The following is a 20,051-nucleotide window of genomic DNA, read 5'->3' on the forward strand; positions in this document are numbered from 1 at the left end:
CGGCGATTCGGAGTAAGCCCCTCTGATTTCAGTGAGGCTTACTCTTAGGTAAATATAGGTCGCAGAAACAAAGCAGGTGTAAAGCTTCGGAGGCCCGACGTCGGGCGCGTCTGCCTCTTTGCGAGGGCATCGCTCCACATCTCAGCTTCCTCAGGGCGCCCCGCGAGCGCCTCCCTTCGTTTCCCCAATCCCCCCCTGCCCGCGGTGTGTGTATGTGTGTGTGAGCGCGCGCGCGCGCTTGTCTCGCAGGGAGGGGCGGGCGGGCATCCTGAGCGACCAATCGCAGCGCCGTTCGCGGGGAAGGAGGGTGCGAGCGCCCTGGGTGGGAAAGCGAGCGGCGGGGCGCCCGCAGACCGGACTGACGAAGGGAAGAGCGAGCAAAGGTATAGATATTATCGATCGCGGCTGGGTGAGCGCCATCGATTTCTCCCGGGACGACGGAGCCGGCATGGAACCCAACAGTCCCCGTAAGATCCAGTTTACGGTCCCGCTGCTGGAGCCTCATCTCGACCCGGAGGCAGCGGAGCAGGTTGGTTAACGGGAGCGCCTACTTTTTTTTAGGGGGAATATAGCCTCTCCCCCGCTTTCCCCCAATGACAAGTTGAACGGAAAGTAAGCCTCAGCCCGAGGTTAACCTCGACTCGGATCTGATTTCTAGGTGGGCTCTCTAATCTCGGGACATCGTCCTAAAGTAATCCTGTAATGCCCAGTCCCCCTAAACACGCGTTTTCCCATGTATTTTCAGTGAGATTCAGTGCTAGGGAAGCGTGCTAAGGACAGACGTTGGGCACATGCGGAACATCTTCATCTCATCCCTGAGAACAATTGTTGTATCGCCAGATTTAAAGTATCTGCACTCTTAGCGTGTGTGATCCCTGGCGGATTTCCAAAACGTCCGTTTTGGATTTAGCACGTGGATTGCCTCCAAATCTGCTAGTTTCCCCCAGAAAGCCTCCTTAATAGCCTCTTTCTCGTTGTGTTTCCCAACTACTGGCTTGGAGAATAGTGCTGACTTTCATGCTGGAGGTGACATTGCCATCTTGGTTAGAATCAATGATTGAGATTGGCTGAAGCTCTGCCAGTAATTATTTATTTATTATTTATTTATTTAATTAGATTTCTAGACCGCCCCCTCTCCCCGAATGGGACCTTCTTTTGGGTATAGGTCTGATGCTCCCTTTCCTTACGCTCACCCAAATGCCCAAGCATGGCAACATGACAGACTTTTCACCTGGTTCAATTACCGTAATTCAGATTTTCTGGATTCACACAATCATCATCAATTAACTAACTACTCCTTGAAATTAACCAAGGTTCAGTGGTAGGCTTGGTTAAAGACAAAGCTGCCCAAAATAGACCACTAGAACATGGATTGCTTGGGACCCTTGTATGTTGGTACAAGTATGCTGTTGGGAAATTGGAGCTCACGGTGGACAGCCCTGATATATTAGGATTAGGCTTTTCCAACACTGTAAACAGGGAATAGCTAACCAGAGGAGTTTCTTCTGGGTTACGGGAGGAAGGGAGATGGCATGTTATGGGGTTGGGGCTGTCTAATGCAGCAGGCTGCTTCCATTTGATCAGAAGAGCTCAGTCGGGGCTTATTTGGGGAAATACATTGTTCTGTGACTGTAGCCAAACTCCCCTCTTCTACACAGTTATTGCAAGTCTTCAGAATTCTGAGCTCCCACTGTTTGTGGCCCAGAACTGTCACTGTTTTTTAATTTAATTGACCTCTTGCTTTCCCTGGCTCCTCCCCTACCACTACTTTCCATAGTACCATCCTCTGGAAAGAGAGAGAAAGTGATCATGCCTGTATCCTGCTGCGAGGAGCTTCCCCTGCGGATGAAGCTGCTCCTTATAAATCCAAGATGCCTTCCCACCCACCCCCACCCCGATTTACTGATACTCTTGTCTCCCGTTGGAAGATCTTTAAGGGGACAGAGTTGTCTTCCCTAACCCCTTTCCCACTTCCTGTTCATTATGTTACATATTGATTGTTTTAGCTTTGTTGCAATTTCATTATTAGGTTCTAATGAGCTTGATTTTGTTGCTTAGCTTCAAAATGCATACACAGGAAGCCATATGGGAATAGTTGGGGGGGGGGGATAATCCAGGTCTCTCCAGTGGTGTTAAATTAACACCTCTATAATCTGCGCCCTTCCCGGTTCCCCTGCCCTGGTCCCCAGTTCTTGGGATAAATAGTAAAGTTAATGTTTTTTCAGCTGCAGTGCTTTTTCTTTTAGCTCATTGATCCACTTCAGTGGATAGAACTTGCTATCCTATACTGGGTTTGTGCCTCCTCTGAGCAACAAGTCACCTTTATGGATTGTCATCTTTAGGAGCCCCAATATACTCTGAACCTCCACATCACTGCAAGCAATAGCAGTCATTGGAGGAAGGCAGGGAAATTGCTCAGGTTAGCTTGAAGCCTGCATTTGGAATGACAGGCTGTTGCTGATATATTAATTCTGTCTTCTAAGCTTTTTTTAAAAAAGGAGTTAAAATCTCTCTTGAGTTGAGCTTGACCTTTTGTAACCTCATAAATACATCCACGCTGTTTTCTTCGTAACAGTATGGAAATTATTTGCCATTACCTTCTTATGGCACAATTAATAAAAGAAAACGGTCTAGCCTGCAGCTGTGAATTTCCTGCATAGGAACTGACTGTGTGCTCGGTCCAGACAAGATGGAGAGTCAGCTGTGGCAGGCTTACCCATCTTTTCACTTCACCAGCTTTCTTGCACAGGCAGTCACTGTCAACAAGGGGCAGCTTAGAGACTTGCTTCTTTCTGGGAAGTATCCCCGAGGAGAGTTTTTGAGAGAAGCTAATAAAAGCTGACCTTTAGAACAAAAGGGTCCAAAATCTCCTCAGTGCTTTCATCTACAGGTAGAAGAAATCAAAATCTTAAAGTAAGCCTGCTTTAGATGCCATTCTTCTACCTGAAGAAAGAGAGACTGCCCTGACAAAAGCCCGGTGCTTCTTTCATCAGAGAACATAAAATATCCTTAAGTTCAAGTACAGTAAAAAGAGTTGGATGTTGGGAGTTGTATTTAAAGAAAATCTGGATGGCCTTCTTCCAGTGTAGACAGTCCTGGGCTTACATGTTTTTGATTTAGCCAAACCCAGGTGATTCTGCTGCCTTACCAAAAGCTTACCTCCTCCCCAGGTTTTTCTTCTTCTTTCCTTGAGTGAACATCTTGGTCTTCTGGATCACCATGATTCTTTACTGGTCCCACAGCTTGTGGTTGCCTGATTGAAGGTCTCCTGGTGGGAATTAAAAGACAGGACAGGGTCTTATTTTCTTTTGACCCCAGAAATAAGCACTTGGCCTTATATTCGGGGAGGTCTTATTATTTTTGAGGGGCAGGAGCAGTGATAGATTTCCATTTTTTTTTACTATCGGTTTGCTCGTATGTATGTACAATGCATGCACAGAGCCTCCCACCGCTGCCACTACCGGTTTAACCCACCTCTGTGCAGGAGGCGGCGAGCGTGGTCTCTTCATGGCTGCTGCAGTCTTGCAATATTTTTGGGGTGGGCTTATTTTTTGGAGGAGGGCTTATTTTAGCGCATGCTAAACTTGGACTTGTTATCCAGGGAGGACTTATTTTCAGGGAAACAGGGTACCTTTTCAGAGGTGTGGTGATTTGGCTAAGGTGGAGTGGTTTAGCTTTGGATGACAGCAAGAGTAGTAAGAAGAATTTGTTGGAAATGAAGGGTTGGTTTAGGCACCCTTGCCCCACATTCTGATTTTCTATCCTTTTGATTACTTGGAGCTTGGTGACTCATAGCTGTGAATATGTGAATTGACTATATTGAGAAATGAGGGGGTCCTTGGTGCTCTCTGGGCTTGTTTGTTTTCTTGCAGACGTTTCATTACCCTAATAGGTAGCATCATCAGTGCTGAGCTACAAATGTTCAGTGCTTTCAATCCTGAGCTACAAATATTCTCCTTCATAGGTATATTGAGAAACTTTGGTCCTTCAGTGAGAGATGCTTATATATTAGGTGTAGGCAAGTGGCACAATCGTCAAAGGTGGGAAGAGATAAGTATCAATCTGCAGGAGGGAAGAGAGGAGGGGGGAGAGAGAAAAATTGTCTGCTTTATGGTTAAGACTCTAATTCTTCAAGCAATGAATGGAAAACATAATGTGGCTACAATTAGAGGGAGAAATAGGGCTATAAATTTTATTACCCCAACCCCAACCACCCCATAATTCAACACCAGTTACCCAAAGCACAGGCAGAGCCTCTCATTCTGTCTCTGATTGGTCTGTTATTGATCTGCTGGCCACATTGCACAGTGTATGCTGGACCTTGCTTTTTGCCTTTTATTTCCTGGAATTGAACTAACTTTCTTGCCTTGCCTCATTCTATGGAACAGCATAGGTGGTTTTGATTTGAAGCAGATAAAGTATGGTATGTAGTGTTTTAATTTTAGTTTTTAGTTTAGTTATAGCTTTGCTTGTCACCGAGCCAGCTGAACTACCATAGCTTGGATATTGTGGTTTTGTAGAAGTTCCTTCCAAGTGGCATTGGAGTTGTCAGCAACCTGGGTATATATTAAACTGTTACGGAAAGCCAGCACTATTTTAAAATATTGGAAAAGGGGATGCTGAGTGAATCAACTTTGATGAATTTCTTAGAATAAACCAATTGTTTGTTCAACTTCAAGCAAATCAGCTAGGGCTCCTTCCCTTCTTCTGATTCTTGACACTTTTTATTAGAGATTTCAGGAATTGAACTCAAATGTTTCTGGAATTGGGATTAGTGTGTTCTCCCAGGGTTTCCAAGGGAGCATGTTTAGGTACAATGAGCATGGCAAAGACTGAAGAACCAGTGAGTTACCCAGTTCTTCAGAAGGAGAGGAGAGAAGACCACCCATATATATTCCTGAAAACTGTTCCGTGCAAGGAAACTGCATGATGTAGGTTCCCCAGATATGAGTTCTGGTGATGAAGACATTAGCCATCATGTTACTCACAAATATGACAGAGCCTTTTAAAGGACTCAAAGTTTGCTAACCCTAATTTCTAATTGCTTTTGGAAATTGCTTATTTATCTATCTTAAACAATTAGAGAACTTCAAAACGACAAGCTTGAAAAGCCATCTAGTATGTCTATCTTATTTCTGAACAAAGGAAAAATTAACTGTAAGTTTAGGAACTTAAAATATTTTTTTTAAATGCCAAAAAGCTAAATAAGATTTTAAACTAAGAAAATTATAAAGAAGTTAAGATTCCAAACAAATTTGAAACACTGAAACTTTCAATATAAAATTTTGGAACTAATTATATAAAATAGCTTTTCATGGTAACCAAAATTAATTTTGTCTACTGTAAGTCACAACACAAATTATAGAAGTCATCATTTAAATTGGACACTAGCGGGGATTAAAGATTCCAGGCAAAATGAAAAAAGTGTAAACCTACTTTTGATTTTGGTCAGCATTGGAATTTACAAAATGACACAACACATTATAATATTTGAAATATTAAAGAATGGGACCAGAAATTGGTAACCACAAAAATCAACAATATCAATTGCAAGGTCTGTTTCCATGGATAGACTAGATAGAAGTTAATGAAGGAATAACAAACATGAAACAAATTTTGTTTAATGCAGAAATAGAAGGATCAGAAATATTGAATTTTAAAAATGTGGAATACAAAAGAGAAGTTATTTAAAATGAGAATACAAATGACAGGCCTGGATAAGGATTTTTTGCTGGATGAACAAAAGAAACTGGCTCAAGTTTTAAAATTTAAAGGGGAATGGGTGATGACTTTGATAATGTCTTTTTATTGGATTTACAAAGGAGGCTTGTTAAAAGCCTCCATCAAAGAAACCTCTGAGGTAGAACAAAGAAGAATTGAAGAAAAAACATATCCTATGACAATATTTAAATAAAGATTAAGATTTTTCAGAAATAGAAGGAAGAAACATAAAGTTGGTTTATTTGATCAAAGTTAAAACAAGACATGATTTTATAAATGATGACAACCTTTTACAGACCTTTTGTTGACACCAGATTGAAAGGCTGATACCTTATGAACTTTATCAACAAGGAATAGGTTATGACAGACCTAGACATTTTACAGCCCATGAGCCACATCTGGCTCATGGGCTGTCCCATTCCAGGTGGCAGCATTGGTGGGATCAGTGCTTGAGTGTTGGCAATGTCAGGGGCAGGATGGCAGAGGGAATGTGCTGGCATCCCTAGAGGGGGTGACCCCAGGGCAGGGCAACAAGGGCAGCCCTCCACAATAGTCCCAGTTTCTCATGTGACTCCTTGCTAAAATGAATTGCCCATCCCTGGGTTGAATCGATATCCTTATCTAGGCCTGTCATTTTATATGAGCCATGATAGTGCAGTGGTTAGAATGCAGTATCGCAGGCTAAGTCTGCATTCCACTACCGGGAGTTCGATCCTGACCAGCTCAAGGTTAACTCGCCCTTCCACCCTTTCATCGGTAAAATGTGGACCCAGATTGTTGGGGGCAATATGCTGACTATGAAAACACTTAGAGGGGGCTGTGAAGCATTATGGAGCAGTATATAAGTCTTAGTGCTATTGCTATTGTTGTCTGTTTGTAACTTTAAAGAGAGTGTGAAGAGCTACAAAACCTATTTATACAATGTGATAAAGATTGGAAGATATACATATATACATTCCCTAAATCTAGAATCATTTCTGATTTGTGGGATAGACGTTCAAACCTAGTCAGTATTAGTTTACCTTGAAAACTCTTTGAAATAGCTTGTAAATAAGTATTTGCAAGCTTCTTGTAAAGCCTGCAGCTTGGAATCAGACTGTTCATAAGAGAAGGTTCTCACACAGGATACTGATTTCTAAGTTCTCATTCCCAATAGGTGGGAAGTCCTAGTATAATCTTTTGGCTGGCATAGATTGGTTGGTCAGATTCTGCTTGGAGCAGGTGGTTTCCAAGTTATTTGATCTTTACCGTTGGCAGTTTCCAGACATCTGAACTAGTGCAAAAACCCTGCATACAAGCTCACTTGGTTGGATCTAATACTCCTGAACTTTCAGTTGAGAGACTAAATGCTACTTTACAGGTTAGACAGATCATCTGCTCTTTGTGCCTCCATCCAGGTTAAGGTTCCGATTATTTGGTTCTCATTTAATCCCAGAACTGATATATCTGAATTGGATGAAAAGAAATCAGTGTGCTAATATATCGAAGGCCATTAGGTTTAAGGATGAGCCCTTTTTAGAACAGCACACATTTTTACAGGGCCTCGCTCGTCTTAGTCTTCTAGCCCCACTTCTTGGAAATGGTTTTCCATGGAACTGCTGTGTCATGATGGTCTTGAAATGTATCTCAGAAGCATAGTTAGCATAAATGCTTTCGTAAGAGAATTAAATGTTTCAAAGAGTAAACTATTACATTCCCTCTGCCCTTCTTTGGCACAGAACACAGTACTGCCAGGGGTTTGTGGACTGTTATTCTCAGACTCTGAAATATGGGAATAGGAATCCCAGCACACCAGATGTGAGATGATCTTCAGTGTATTGAATGGGATTTATTTATTAAGAAGATTTATATGGCCGCCTGACTCCTGATGACTCTGGGCAGCCTATAGAAGTAAAACCCCAAATATAAAACCCAATAAACCTCCACCCCTCTGACGAAAACCATCAAACAGACCACTTGATGGAGTCTATATCACCTTGGAGACCCCAGGCCCACTAACAAACCAGTGGTGAAATTCATTTTTTTTTACTACCGGTTGTGTGGGCGTGGCTTGGTGAGCGTGGTGTGGCTTGGTGGGCGTGGCAGGGGAAGGATATTGCAAAATCTCCATTCCCACCCCATTCTGGGGCCAGCCAGAGGTGGCATTTGCCAGTTCTCTAAACTACTCAAAATTTCTGCTACCGATTCTCCAGAACCTGCTGGATTTTACCCCTGTAACAAACCCATGTCTCCAAGACATTTTGAAAGAACATCAAGGTGGGAGCCAATCTTATCTCTGCAGGATTGGTGTTCCAGAGTGAAGGTCTTTCTTCTTGGTCCTTAAGAGACGGGACCTGTAACATGTGCTGCCTCCCCGCTCTGGTGGGTTAGGTAGATGTATTTCAATCAGAATAGAGCTGGAAGGGGCCTTGAAGGTCTTCTAGTCCTACCCCCTGCTCAAGCAGGAGGCCCTGACCTATACTATTTCAGTCTGCCTAGTCTTTTCTTAAAACCCTCCAGTGATGAAGCACTTACAACTTCTGAAGCAGAGGTGGTATTCAGCAGGTTCTGACCAGTTCTGGAGAACCGGTAGTGGAAATTTTGAGTAGTTCAGAGAACCGGTAAATAACACCTCTGACTGGCCCCGCCCCCATCTATTCTCTGCCTCCCGAGTCCCAGCTGATTGGGAGGAAATGGGGATTTTGCAGTAACCTTCCCCTGGAGTGGGGTGCCACACCCACTAAGCCATGCCATGCCCACAGAACCAGAAGTAAAAAAGTTTGAATCCCACCACTGTTCTGAAGGCCAGCTTTAAAAATAGATAAGCTTTATTGTACTCAAAAAAGGAAGCCCCAAAGGTGCTCTTTCAAGAGGCAGCTGGAAGAACTCCATTTGCCTCTTGAAAAAGCACCTTTGGGACAACCATGACCTGGATGACTGAGAATCTCCATAGTCAAAAAAGGAAGCTTTATCATTGGTGACAATCTGTGTAGAGGATATTTCCAGTTCATCAGCCAAGGACAAATGAGTAGATTTTATCTGGTAAGTATGTGAATGTTTACTGTTTTTCCATCACGATCCACTCAAGAAGTAAAAGGAAATAAATAGATAGGTATCCAGAATGCAGCATCAATGCAGCATTTTTGTGATGCTTAATTCTTAGTCATTATATCTGGAAGTAAGATAAAATGGAGACTATTTATAATCTCTAGGAAATTGGATTCGGTACACTATTAGCCGGTAGGGCACTATGCTTTAAGACACCCAACTGTTGCAAAATAACTGGCAGCCTTTTCTGCCAGGCTGAAATAGCGGGGGATAATCATATTTCAAGGCCATGTGATCTCTTGAGAGCAAAAGGACAAGGCGGTGTAATAAACCCAGTTTCCAATGGTTGTAAACATATCGACCAACTACAGCAAAAACTGAAGATTTCAAAGGGCAGTTTTGGTGGGAGCATGGGGAGGGGTTGAAGGTAATTCCCAAACACCTAATGAAACTCATTCTTTCTGCATCCCATTAAATAGAATTCTTAAAATCTATAGAAAGCCCTCTAAGTGCCAAAAGTTAATAATAGCAGTGGTGACATTAATCCATGCAATAAGAGAGTGGAGGTGGGGGGGGTGAATGTCACAGACAAAACTGACAATCATGTCTCAATATAACCTTCCTGGTTTATCTTCCTTGAATTGTGTATATTCCAATAGAAGTAAAGATCCAAAAAGAAAATAAAAAAGAAAACCTTTTCTTTCCATTAGCTGCTGAATCTGAGCGCTAAGGCAGGAATTGGAGAATGTTGTTATTTTCCCTGCTACTTCTTAAGCCTCTGCTCTTTTCAACTAGCGTAAAATAAACCAAGTTTCTAGCCTTTATAAAATATATAAGAAGGAAATGTGTATACAGATTTGACCCAGCTGTTCAGTAAGAATTATAACTGTGGGACACTTAGCTGTGCCGTAGCCAATGAGTACAAAAATCTGATATGAGTAACAGGTGTTTAGCATCTTAAAATTGTTTGAATGCATTAATTTTTATTTTTTTTTTAAAAATATTATTCAGTTTCTGGTATTTAAAATAAAATAACAAAACATCATCTCCAGTGCTAGTTTACAGTTTGGAATTAAAGCCGTGGCAGTGGTTAGAGTGCAGTAATTGCAGGCTAACTCCGCTGACTGCCAGCAGTTCAATTCTGACCGGCTGAAGGTTGACTCAGCCTTCTGCCCTGGTAAAATGAAGACCCAGATGGTTGGGGCAATATACTGACTCTGTAAACTGCTTACAGAGGGCTGTAAAACACTATGAAATGGTGTATAAGTGCTATGACTAAAGTCAGTGACCTATCCAGCATTCTGGATTTCAATTCCCATCAAGCTCAAGCAGCATGCTAAAAGTATAGGTCTTGTAGGTAGTGTAGTCCAGCTCATCTGGGAGATAACAGGATCCCTTCTTTTCATGTACAGTTTTTTTACAGTGTTTCCTCATTGATTTAGCCTGTTTCCATCCTTCTGTGGGATCCTGTATTCCCCTTTGGTTTAGCAGTATTGTTACAAAACAGAGTGATTTCAGACAAAGGACTATGTTGTGGCTAATTAGCAATGAATGTAGAACCAATCTACAACTAAAGAGAAATTTCCTGACAAATAGATCAATTGATCAAGTGGAATGACTTGGCTTCAGAAGTTGTGGGTGCTCCAAACTAGAGGTGTTCAAGAAGAGATTGGACAATCATTTATCTGAAATGGTATAGGACTGGGATGGTGAACCTATGGCACATGAGGCGTTGCCCTGTTAGCTGGGCAGCGCGCAAGTGGCTGGCCAGCTCAGTTCAGCCTTTTTTAAAGCAATTTTTCACCTTCCCCAGTCTCCAGAGGCTTTATAGCAGCCTGGGGAGGGCGAAAAGAGCCTCCCACCCCGAGGCTTCCCTGAAGCCTCTGGAGCGCAAAAAAAAAAAGGCCCTATGGGCAAACCGAAAGTTTGGGAACGGATTTTCGGTTTGCTCGTAGGGTTGGCTTAACCCCTCCGGAGGCTTCAGGGACCTTCAGGAGGCTTCCCTGAAGTCTCTATAGGACTAAAAACGGCCCTACTAGCAAACCGTTTGCTCATAGGGTCTTTTTAGTCCTCCGGAGGCTTCAGGGAAGCCTCCTGAAGGTCCCTGAAGCCTCCGGAGGACTAAAAACGGCCATACGAACAAACCGGAAGTCACTTCCGGTTTGCTCATAGGGTAACTTTTAGTCCTCCGGAGGCTTCAGGGAAGCCTCTTGAAGGTCCCTGAAACCTCCAGAGGGCCTCTGGGGGGGACGGGGGAGGCTGTTTTCGCCCTCCCCAGGCTCCTATAATGCCTCTGGAGCTTGGGGAGGGCGAAAAAAGCATGCAAAAAATGGGGGGGGGAGTGCCTCTTGCACGCATGTGCACTGGGGGGTGTCGCACATTGCATTATGGATGCAGCACGCCTGCGCATGACCTCCCCTGCGTTCCCCCCTTATGGCATGTGAGCCAAAAAAGGTTTGCCGTAGCTGGTATAGGTTTTCCTGATAGAGCAGGGGGTCAAACTAGATCCTCAAGGTCTCTTCCCCCTCTTATTCTGTAGGAAGCTTTTTGCAATCTTGCTCTATCTCCCACTAACAATTTATAGCATTTTCTACAGTCATCCCATCATGACTGTGTCAAAATAATAGTAATGAGGACAGGACAATGCTATGAAGGTACTGTAAATTTCAGAAATTGATTCCTTGGCAAGTGTATCTACTGGGTATTGAATAGTGAAAACTATGCCATTTATTTACTCCTTTGAGTGAAATGGTGTCACAGGATATGGCTCAAGGCTGTGAATAGATGCAATAAATTGAGAGATCTGAGCTGTTCCCCTCAACAGAACAAGTTAATCGCGCCAGATTAAATCTTGCCGCTTTCAGTAAAGCAGATAAAGTTTGAACCTGATTATCTTGTAAATATTTTGACTGTTTCACATTCACCCATAAATGACTCCTTTGTTGAATCTTCTCCCTGTCACGCCTGCTTCCACAGATGCATACACTAACATTCACTTCTGCAAATTACCTACCCTATATAGCACAGTGCCATAATACATTAGGCACCTCAGTGCCAGGATTAAACCTGCCCATCTGGTAAGTATCTCCCTCCTTAAGAAGAATTTCCAACAACCACTAATGAAAATTAGGTTCAAGTGCTCTCAATGGTAGCCTTTTCAGTAGGAGCTGTGGTCACACAGTGGTTAGAATGTAGTATTGCAGGCTAATTCAGCTCACTGCCAGGAGTTTGATTCTCACCAGCTTCCAGCTGGTTGACTCAGCCTTCCAGCCTTTGGTAAAATGAGGACCCAGATTGTTGGGGGCAATTATTATATGTTATACATGATACACACACACACACACACACAGATTGCAGATCCCTCTTCCTCAGAAGAGTCCTAGTTCATTAAGTCTTTAACACTAATTACTAACCAGTGTCCATCTTGAAGGAGGTTTGCATGTTGTTTTGCACTGTTTTATATTTTTAGTCTGTTATAATTCACTTAGGGTCTTCTGAATGGGTCATGCTATAAAAATATCTTCCTCTGGGTGCTTGTAGAGATCAGTTGGGAAAAGACTGGATTTTAAATGCTGCCAGATGCTGTCACTTCTAGGGCTTCAATGCCAATATTATCTTTGATTCCCACGCAAAACACAATTTCCTGAAGGTTTTTCTCTCAGTTAGCAATATCCTTAGGTAGTGTCTTTCTGTGTAACCATACATAATATAATATCTGGTTTCTTGAACAATACCCAGTGTGGAAGAATTATCTTTTTGATCAACCTATATACATTGCTCTTCTCCTGCTCCATATAAATCTGCTTAAATCTTGAAGGGCATTTCAGAGGAATTATTCTGCAAATAAAATGGTGCCAGACAGAGGAAAGTTAAGTTTCCTGTAAAATCCCAGCCCTTTTTCCTTATTACGATCTTTGACCAGACTTACAATGAAAAAGTTACAGTAAAAAAGAGTAAGATTTTAACCCAAGAATTTGCTAATAGAAAAGGGGGGGGGGGGAAATAGGGCAATAAAACGATGCAACTAATTAAACATTTTGTGGAATTTTATAACTTGTTGAAGATATTTGGCCACCCGGTACATGAGTGTGGGGTTAGCATACCTAAAAAAAAACATAAAACTTATCTGTACAGCCCTTGTGTTTGGATGATTGGGCTAATCAGGGCACATGATATGGCATCTTTAAAAGGGCACGATATAAGTTCATGATTGAGAGTTTCTACCTGCCTGGAGTCACAAAAGCAAAGTCTCTGCAAATAAAGACTCCCATCTTCCCATCAGTAGAGTTGATGGGTTGACATAAAAATGGTATCTGGAAAAGATCCATCTATATTTGCTTAAGATTAAATTGTATAGATACCCCTCACTAGAGAGCTTGTGACTGTCTAACCTTTGGTGGTAGAATTCAGGGGCACCGGTGATATCATTTTTGACAATCAGTGTCCCTCTTTCTCACTTTTACTATTGATTTGGCCTTCTCCAGGGTGAATTGGCCTAAATATTCAGGAGAGAAGCCAAAACTACAAATTTCTCCTATATAGATACGGTGCCAATGAGGTTGTTTAATCGTCTGACAGCAGCAAAGGCATCGGGCCTGTGGTTCCATAGCCAGAAAAAACCTTGGTTATAGCCCTTCCCAAACATGCTGCTGAATACTAGTATTTAACATATCAGAATTAAAAATGTGGGAAAGCAATCATGTTCGCTGTACTTCATTAATGTAGTTTTAATCGCAGCTACACTGTAATGAAATAAAAACCAATTTAGCTTTTCTCATGGCTGCATTCTTTTCCTTAAGGCCTGGGCTACAGTCAATGAATAAGTGGAAGCCCTCTCCCCCACTCCCCGCCCCAGGAAAAAATGTTGTACAGGCCTGCTTTCCTCATGAAAAATCATGGTTTAGACCAGGGGTCCTCAAACTTTTTAAACAGGGGGACAATTCATGGTCCCTTAGACTGTTGGGGAGGGGCAGAGTGGCTGGGGGTGTATGGCTAGGAGGTCAAGTGTTTTATTTGTTTTTGTTTGCATGTTGCTCTTTTGGTTGACTTTTCTTTTTACTACATCATTTCTTCAATAGTTTAGAAGTCTAGTGGTCCACTTCAGGAAACTCAATTTTGCAGCAATTCTTCTCAGCCCCAAGGAGCTTACAATCAACAAGTCTCTGTCTTTGTCTGTCTGTCTGTCTGTCTGTCTCCCTCCCTCCCCCACCCTCTCTTGGTCTCTTCTTTATATAATTTTTCATAATAATCCTGGATCAGTTTCTTTTTTCTCATTGTTTTGATAATATACAGACCCTTCAGGATCAATGGATAAATTAACTTTCTCTCTTTCTCTTTTTTCAATCTCTATGCCAATCATCTTCCTGGTTTATTTGCATTTTCGAAAAAGTTTTGTCTGGGGCTCTTAATTTTTTGTGCTAAGTCTTCTTTTTCTATTAGATTCAATTTATGTTTTTTCAAATTGATTTGATTGCTTATGTTCTTTTTTTTGTGGGTCTTTTTATAGTTCCCTCTCCTAGGTGACCCATTTTTCACCCGCCTCCAGAAACATTCCGCAGGCCAAAAAGAGGCTAAAATGGGCTCTTTTTGGCCTCCTGGGGCATCTGCGCACCCCAATTTTCACCTCCTCAGCCACCAGAAGCATTCTGCAGCAGTGGTAGGTTCCAGATCCCGTTGCAACTGGTACACTGAGACGGGGCCAGGCATCCACCACGGGCACACGCGCACCCACTGCCCTGCGACGCTCCAGCTGCTTGGCAGAGTGTTGCACAGGCGGCGTACGTTGCACGCACATGCACAAATGGCTCAGTTGGCTTAAATACAGGTAAGGAAGGAGGGCGGGTGGGTGGGCACCATTCTGGTAAAGTGGCTGCTGCTCCCAGCAAGCCCCGGTACGCCCGTACTGGGGCATACCAGCCGGAACCCACCACTGTTTTGCAGGCCAAAACTTTTGGCCTTACCTTCCAGTTCCAGCCCATGGGCTTATGAAGGTAAGTCCTGCACTTGGCCAAAACGTGGGGGGTGACGTGTGGGCAGAGCGATGTGGACAGGGCAGTGTTGTGGTCCTACACAAACCAGATTAATGGGTTCGACGGGCCATATGCGGCCCACGGGCCATAGTTTGAGGACCTCTGGTTTAGACCATTGAAGTCTGTAAGTTTAATCTTTAGTTCCATGGAGGAATCCAAATTAAAGCATACTTAGTAAATATCAATCTGACCTCTCCCAGTAAAATCTGTCACCACCTTCATTCACCAATTCCACTGATGCCCTGCTCTTTTGGTTAAGAAGGTCTCCCGCCATTGAAGTTGCATTCCCCCCCCCCCCCCATGACTTCAATTCATTATTTAACATCTTGTCCTGAGGGATGATAGAATAAGGTCTTAACCTTTTTCAATTTACATCCTTTTAAGTATTTGAAGGGTATGGATATATCTACATATGCATATATCACACACTGTCGAAACCATGGAGATGACCTTGGAGTAACTATCCAGAAACTGTTAAAATAACAACACATACATAAGTATGTTCTGAGTACAGAGCAAAAGGAAAGTCTTAGAAAGAGATTCGGACTAGCTTTCTACAAGTCAGACTAGTGAGATTCTGTTACTATAGCCTGTATCAATAAAATATAGTTGTAGTCTTTTTGTGGAATCTGTTTCCTGATCTGGACAATCTCGTAGGGTAGAAATACACAGGGTGAAGGAACCAGTAACCTGGAGAGTTGGAAAATTGCCCTTTTTTCAGGCTGGATAAAAATCGGTGATTTAAAAAATGATAATCATAATCAGATTTTTTTTAAATTTAAATCGTTTTTTTTAATCTAATTTATTTTAATAAAATGTTTTTGGAGTAAAAATCTATCTAAAGATAATTTTCTATTTAAGATACATTAATAATTTAGTTTATTCAGCATGAAATGGAGCTTAGCTATATAACATGAGGGTGTATATTCTGCAACATTGGGACTGTCAGTAAGTCAATAGTGGATCAGAGGAGGAATCCCTACGGGACAGAGATGACAGTTGCTCTTTAAAAATTATGATTTAAATTGACTTGATTTAAAGCAAGCCTTTTTACTAGTGATTTAAGTCACACTTTAAATCGTGATTTAAATCGACTTGATTTAAATAAAATCCACCCTGCCTTTTTAAAAGGTGTTCTTATGGGGGTTGGGGACTCATGTGTCTCTTAATGCTTTTGTTTTCATGCCTACACTGAGTATGGGGTTGAATGCAGTAGCACAAGTAGTCCCTTCTAACTCTGATATTCAGTTATTGATTTCATCTGTTCTGATGGGATTGGATTTATATCTCGAGTTTTTGTTCTGGCATGCATTGAAGGCAACTAACAAAAATTTAAAACATAACCAGAAACTGAAAGGTTAAGAATACAGCTGCCTCAGTTTCTCCTAATCATTCTTGGTGCCTCTCAGAATCTTTTTCAGTTGATCTGACTCTTTCCTAAAATACGAATCCTGCTCAAAGTGAGTTTGGGAATCAATTATCTTGCCATCGCTCCTAATCCAGTGAGGCTGGGACCGAATCCAATATTTGGAGGCCAATAATAGTCTCCCTCCCGAGTTTGAATGTTGAATTCATTTGGCAGAATTAAGATCACTGGTTAATTTAGATAACTCATCAACTTTTCAGGATTGTTGACAGGAAAAACTAGGCATGGGGAGAACCACGTATAGAGTCCTAATAGTGGAGGAAAGGTAAGTCTTCCAAACACCTCCCCTGCTGGGATTTATTTCTTTTAAAAGCAAACATCGCTGAAACTTCATAGTGTGTTGTTCTTATAGCCGTTTGAGAGAATGGCAGAATTGTTGACAGAAACTGAAGCGTAGAGAGGAAGGAGGAGGGAGTTAAGTCAGACACAGGATGAAATCCCACTGGGCGCAGCTTCGTTTCCCAACATTGTTTGCAACCGTGCATAGACTGTTTTCTGTAGCACCAAGGGGAAGCTTCGACACATCTGTTTCAATATTTCTCTCGGCTCATGTGCCCTTCTCCAGCTGGTTTCAGATATGGCTAGATGAGGAAGCACTGCCTTCTCCAGCAGGAGCTGGGACCGCTATGTACCATCCCCTCCTGCTATGTTGTTTGCTCTGAATCACATGGAAGAAGGGAGGGCATCTGAATATCTCTAAGGAATGTGCTGCCAACAGCTGGGTTCATCATTACCTGCTGTACTCAGGAAACTGTGGGTGACTTCTGCTTGTGATACTCGGATTCCATGGACATTTTTAGGCTTATTTGTTGTTGTTGTTTTTAAAGAACAGAGAACAACAGGGGTGTCAAATTGAGTCAAGGTCACCAGAGGACAACGTTCAGATCTTTTAGCATATGCAGTACAACCATGGATGAAAAGTACAGATGACCCATATAATGCCTTTCCCTTAATTGAATGGCATAGTTAGTCTACAGTCTGATCCCTATGAATGCACTATAAGAGATCACAATTCCAGATCATTTAATTGAGACGTCTAAATAGTTTTCTTGGAAATAATACAGATTGATTAGCCAGTACCTTCTTCTGGATGTTTTGAAGGTCCAGGTCTAGCCTTAGGCCTAGGGCTTTCAGGTGACTTCCCATCCAAAATTATCTTCCTGGAGCAGGAAAAACCTAAAGTTGCTGAAGAACTAGAAATATTTCTTAAGCAAGTTGAGAATGTGGGCAGAAAGCGGAAGCAGCTGGTTCCCACAATAGCCTTTGAAGCCTTTATCAGTTATTTCATAAAACCTACTGTTAGCAGAGGCAACCTTCTATCCCTAATGGAAACCCTTTCACTTATACCAGAAAAACTGTACTTTCAGAAAGTATCCTCCATCCTGGTGCTCTCTAGACCTCTAGGAGTCTTATTCCTTTCACCCACATTTCTAAGAGTCTTATTCCTTTCATCTTCCATCCTTGGATGACAATAGCTATTTAAGGATGGAAGATGAAAGAATAAGCTTCAACACTTTGGGAGGGCATCAAGATTTTAGAAAATTAAGGAAGCACTTTAGAAATACTGTCACATTTGTTTCTGAATTAATTCTCCATCTACATATTGACTGAATGATTATGGACCAGTGTCAGCTCTCAGCCACCACATAAATTAATTTTTTCCATGAAGATCTATCCCTGATCTGTCTTAATCCAGTCCTTCAAGACTTCCAACATCGCACTCATTACCACAGTAACTAAATTGTCCCACCCTGTGGCAGGTCACCTCTTCTTCTCTTTCCTTCAACCTTTCCCAGTATAACAGACCTTTCTCCAGAGAGCTGCTTCTTCACATAATATGTCAGAAGTAGAATACTTTGGGCCTCGTCATTTATGCCTCGAGTGAGAACTCTGGACTGCTTTGTTCAATGATTCATTCGTTTTCTTGCTTGTCCATATGGTAAGGGATTGTTTAAATTTCAGATGCAGCACTCCTTTAAAAGAAGGCTTTCCATATCTGAGATAAACTTCTCTTACACTGAGTAATTTTATGCTGGATATTTTATCTAGACCTTAGCTGGTCATGAAAAATTAAACATGGGGTAGAATCATGAACACCATGAAGTCTGCAGGAGTCCAGCTCAACTTTAGAATAGAATAGAATGGAATAGAATAGAATAGAACAGAATTTTTTATTGGCCAAGTGTCATTGGACACACAAGGAATTTGTCTTTGCTGCATATCCTCTCAGTGTACATAAAAAGACAAGATACATTTGTCAAGAATCATAAGGTACAATTCTAAATGATAGTCATAGGGTACATAGGGAGGAGATTGGTGATACGAATGATGAGAAGACTAATAGTAATCGTAATGCAGCCTTAGTGAATAGTTTGACAGTGGTGAGGGAATTATTTGTTTACCAGAGTGATGGCATTCGGGAAAAAACTGTTCTTGTGTCTAGTTGTCTTGGAGTACAGTGCTGTATAGCGTCGTTTTGAGGGTAGGAGTTGAAACAATTTATGTCCAGGTTGTGAGGGGGTCTGCAAATATTCACAGCCCTCTTTTTGACTTGTGCAGTATACAAGTCCTCAATGGAAGGCAGGTTGGTAGTAATTGTTTTTTCTGCAGTTCTAATTATCCTCTGAAGTCTGGGTCTGTCTTGTTGGGTTGCAGAACCAAAATTGGCAGTTTTATTATGAGACGGATCAGATAGTGAAGGTTGGGGTATTAAAAATGAACTAGAGAAGGATTTGAAAGTAGATGAAATTGTCCTTAAAACAACAGAAATTATGTCCAATAGCATTTAGACTTATATACCACTTCACGGTGTGTTACATCCCTCTCTAAGCAGTTTACAGAGTCAGCATATTTGCCCCCAACAATTTGGGTCCTCATTTTACTGACCTCGGAAAGATGGAAGGCTGAATCCACCTTGAGTCTGTCAGGATTGAACTGCTGGCAGTCAGCAATATTAACCTGCAATACTGCATTCTAACCACTGTGCCACCATGGCTCATGTAGTTCTTAAAGGATATTGAGGAGAAACAGGAGAAGAAAATTTAGTCAGCTAATGCGGGTAAGATGCTTAAAGGTAAAATAATAGAGACACTGATCTTTTGGGGTGGGTTTGAGAGTGTTGACAAGGAATCACAGAGAGTGTGAAATTTTGGCAAGAGGATTCCTGAGGGGGAGGGGAGAAAAGCGCTCTCAGGGATCAAGGGACTAGTTTTGTTATCTTAATAAATAAGATACATAATGCCAGAATCAATATTAAAGAGCTTGGATGGCTTTTAAATGATTGTGTCTTAGCATGGAATCTGGTCATTAAAGTAAATTGTTAAAAAGAAGGCCAATGTTTGGTGCTTCTTGAGTCTCGTGTTCAGAACGCAGGAGGGCTTATGAAATGGGCTGCCTGAGTAGGATTGCACTGAACTGTCCCTTAATCTTGCTGAGGCAGCAGGGGGTGGATCCTCTTAACCGCAGGCTGATACCTTGGGATGGTTTTTTTTTTTTTCATTTGGGAGCACTTCAGAGCTTATTTGCTTTGAATGTTGAGGGAAATAACAGGCTCCCGAGAGCAAGCAAGAAACTCACAACACAATCTCACAAACCTTGTAATCTTTTCCTCATCTGAGAAATGGGCAGTTTCCTGACATTTTCTACACAGCTTCCATTTCCGTGGCTAGAATTAAGTCTACGACTGAGCCCTTTTCAACATATATTACAAAGGATCAGGAGTGTATGAGAACAGGAGGTATGGCAGCAGGCAAATCCAGAATATAGACTCATGCAGAAATGCCCTGGCAATTCACCCTCTATACATTTAGAGTAACTCGGCTTTGTATTTGTTAACTAATCACAGAGTA

At 41.9% G+C, this 20,051-nt stretch overlaps 1 protein-coding gene across 3 annotated transcripts in view; it reads left to right on the forward strand.

Annotated features, from left to right (window-relative positions):
- The first annotated feature begins 308 nt into the window (after window positions 1-308).
- The window catches only part of PPP1R1A (protein phosphatase 1 regulatory inhibitor subunit 1A), a 117,826-nt gene continuing 98,083 nt past the window's right edge, over window positions 309-20,051 (forward strand). For all 3 annotated transcript variants that reach the window (XM_081949943.1, XM_081949942.1, XM_081949944.1), the window contains exon 1: window positions 309-529. In XM_081949943.1, coding sequence (XP_081806069.1) covers window positions 449-529 — 81 coding nt within the window. In that variant the 5' untranslated portion in view covers window positions 309-448. The remainder of the gene's footprint in view (window positions 530-20,051) is intronic.

This window comes from Natrix helvetica (assembly GCF_964273705.1).
Source record: "Natrix helvetica genome assembly, chromosome: 1".
In the NCBI taxonomy this organism is placed as follows: domain Eukaryota; kingdom Metazoa; phylum Chordata; class Lepidosauria; order Squamata; family Natricidae; genus Natrix; species Natrix helvetica.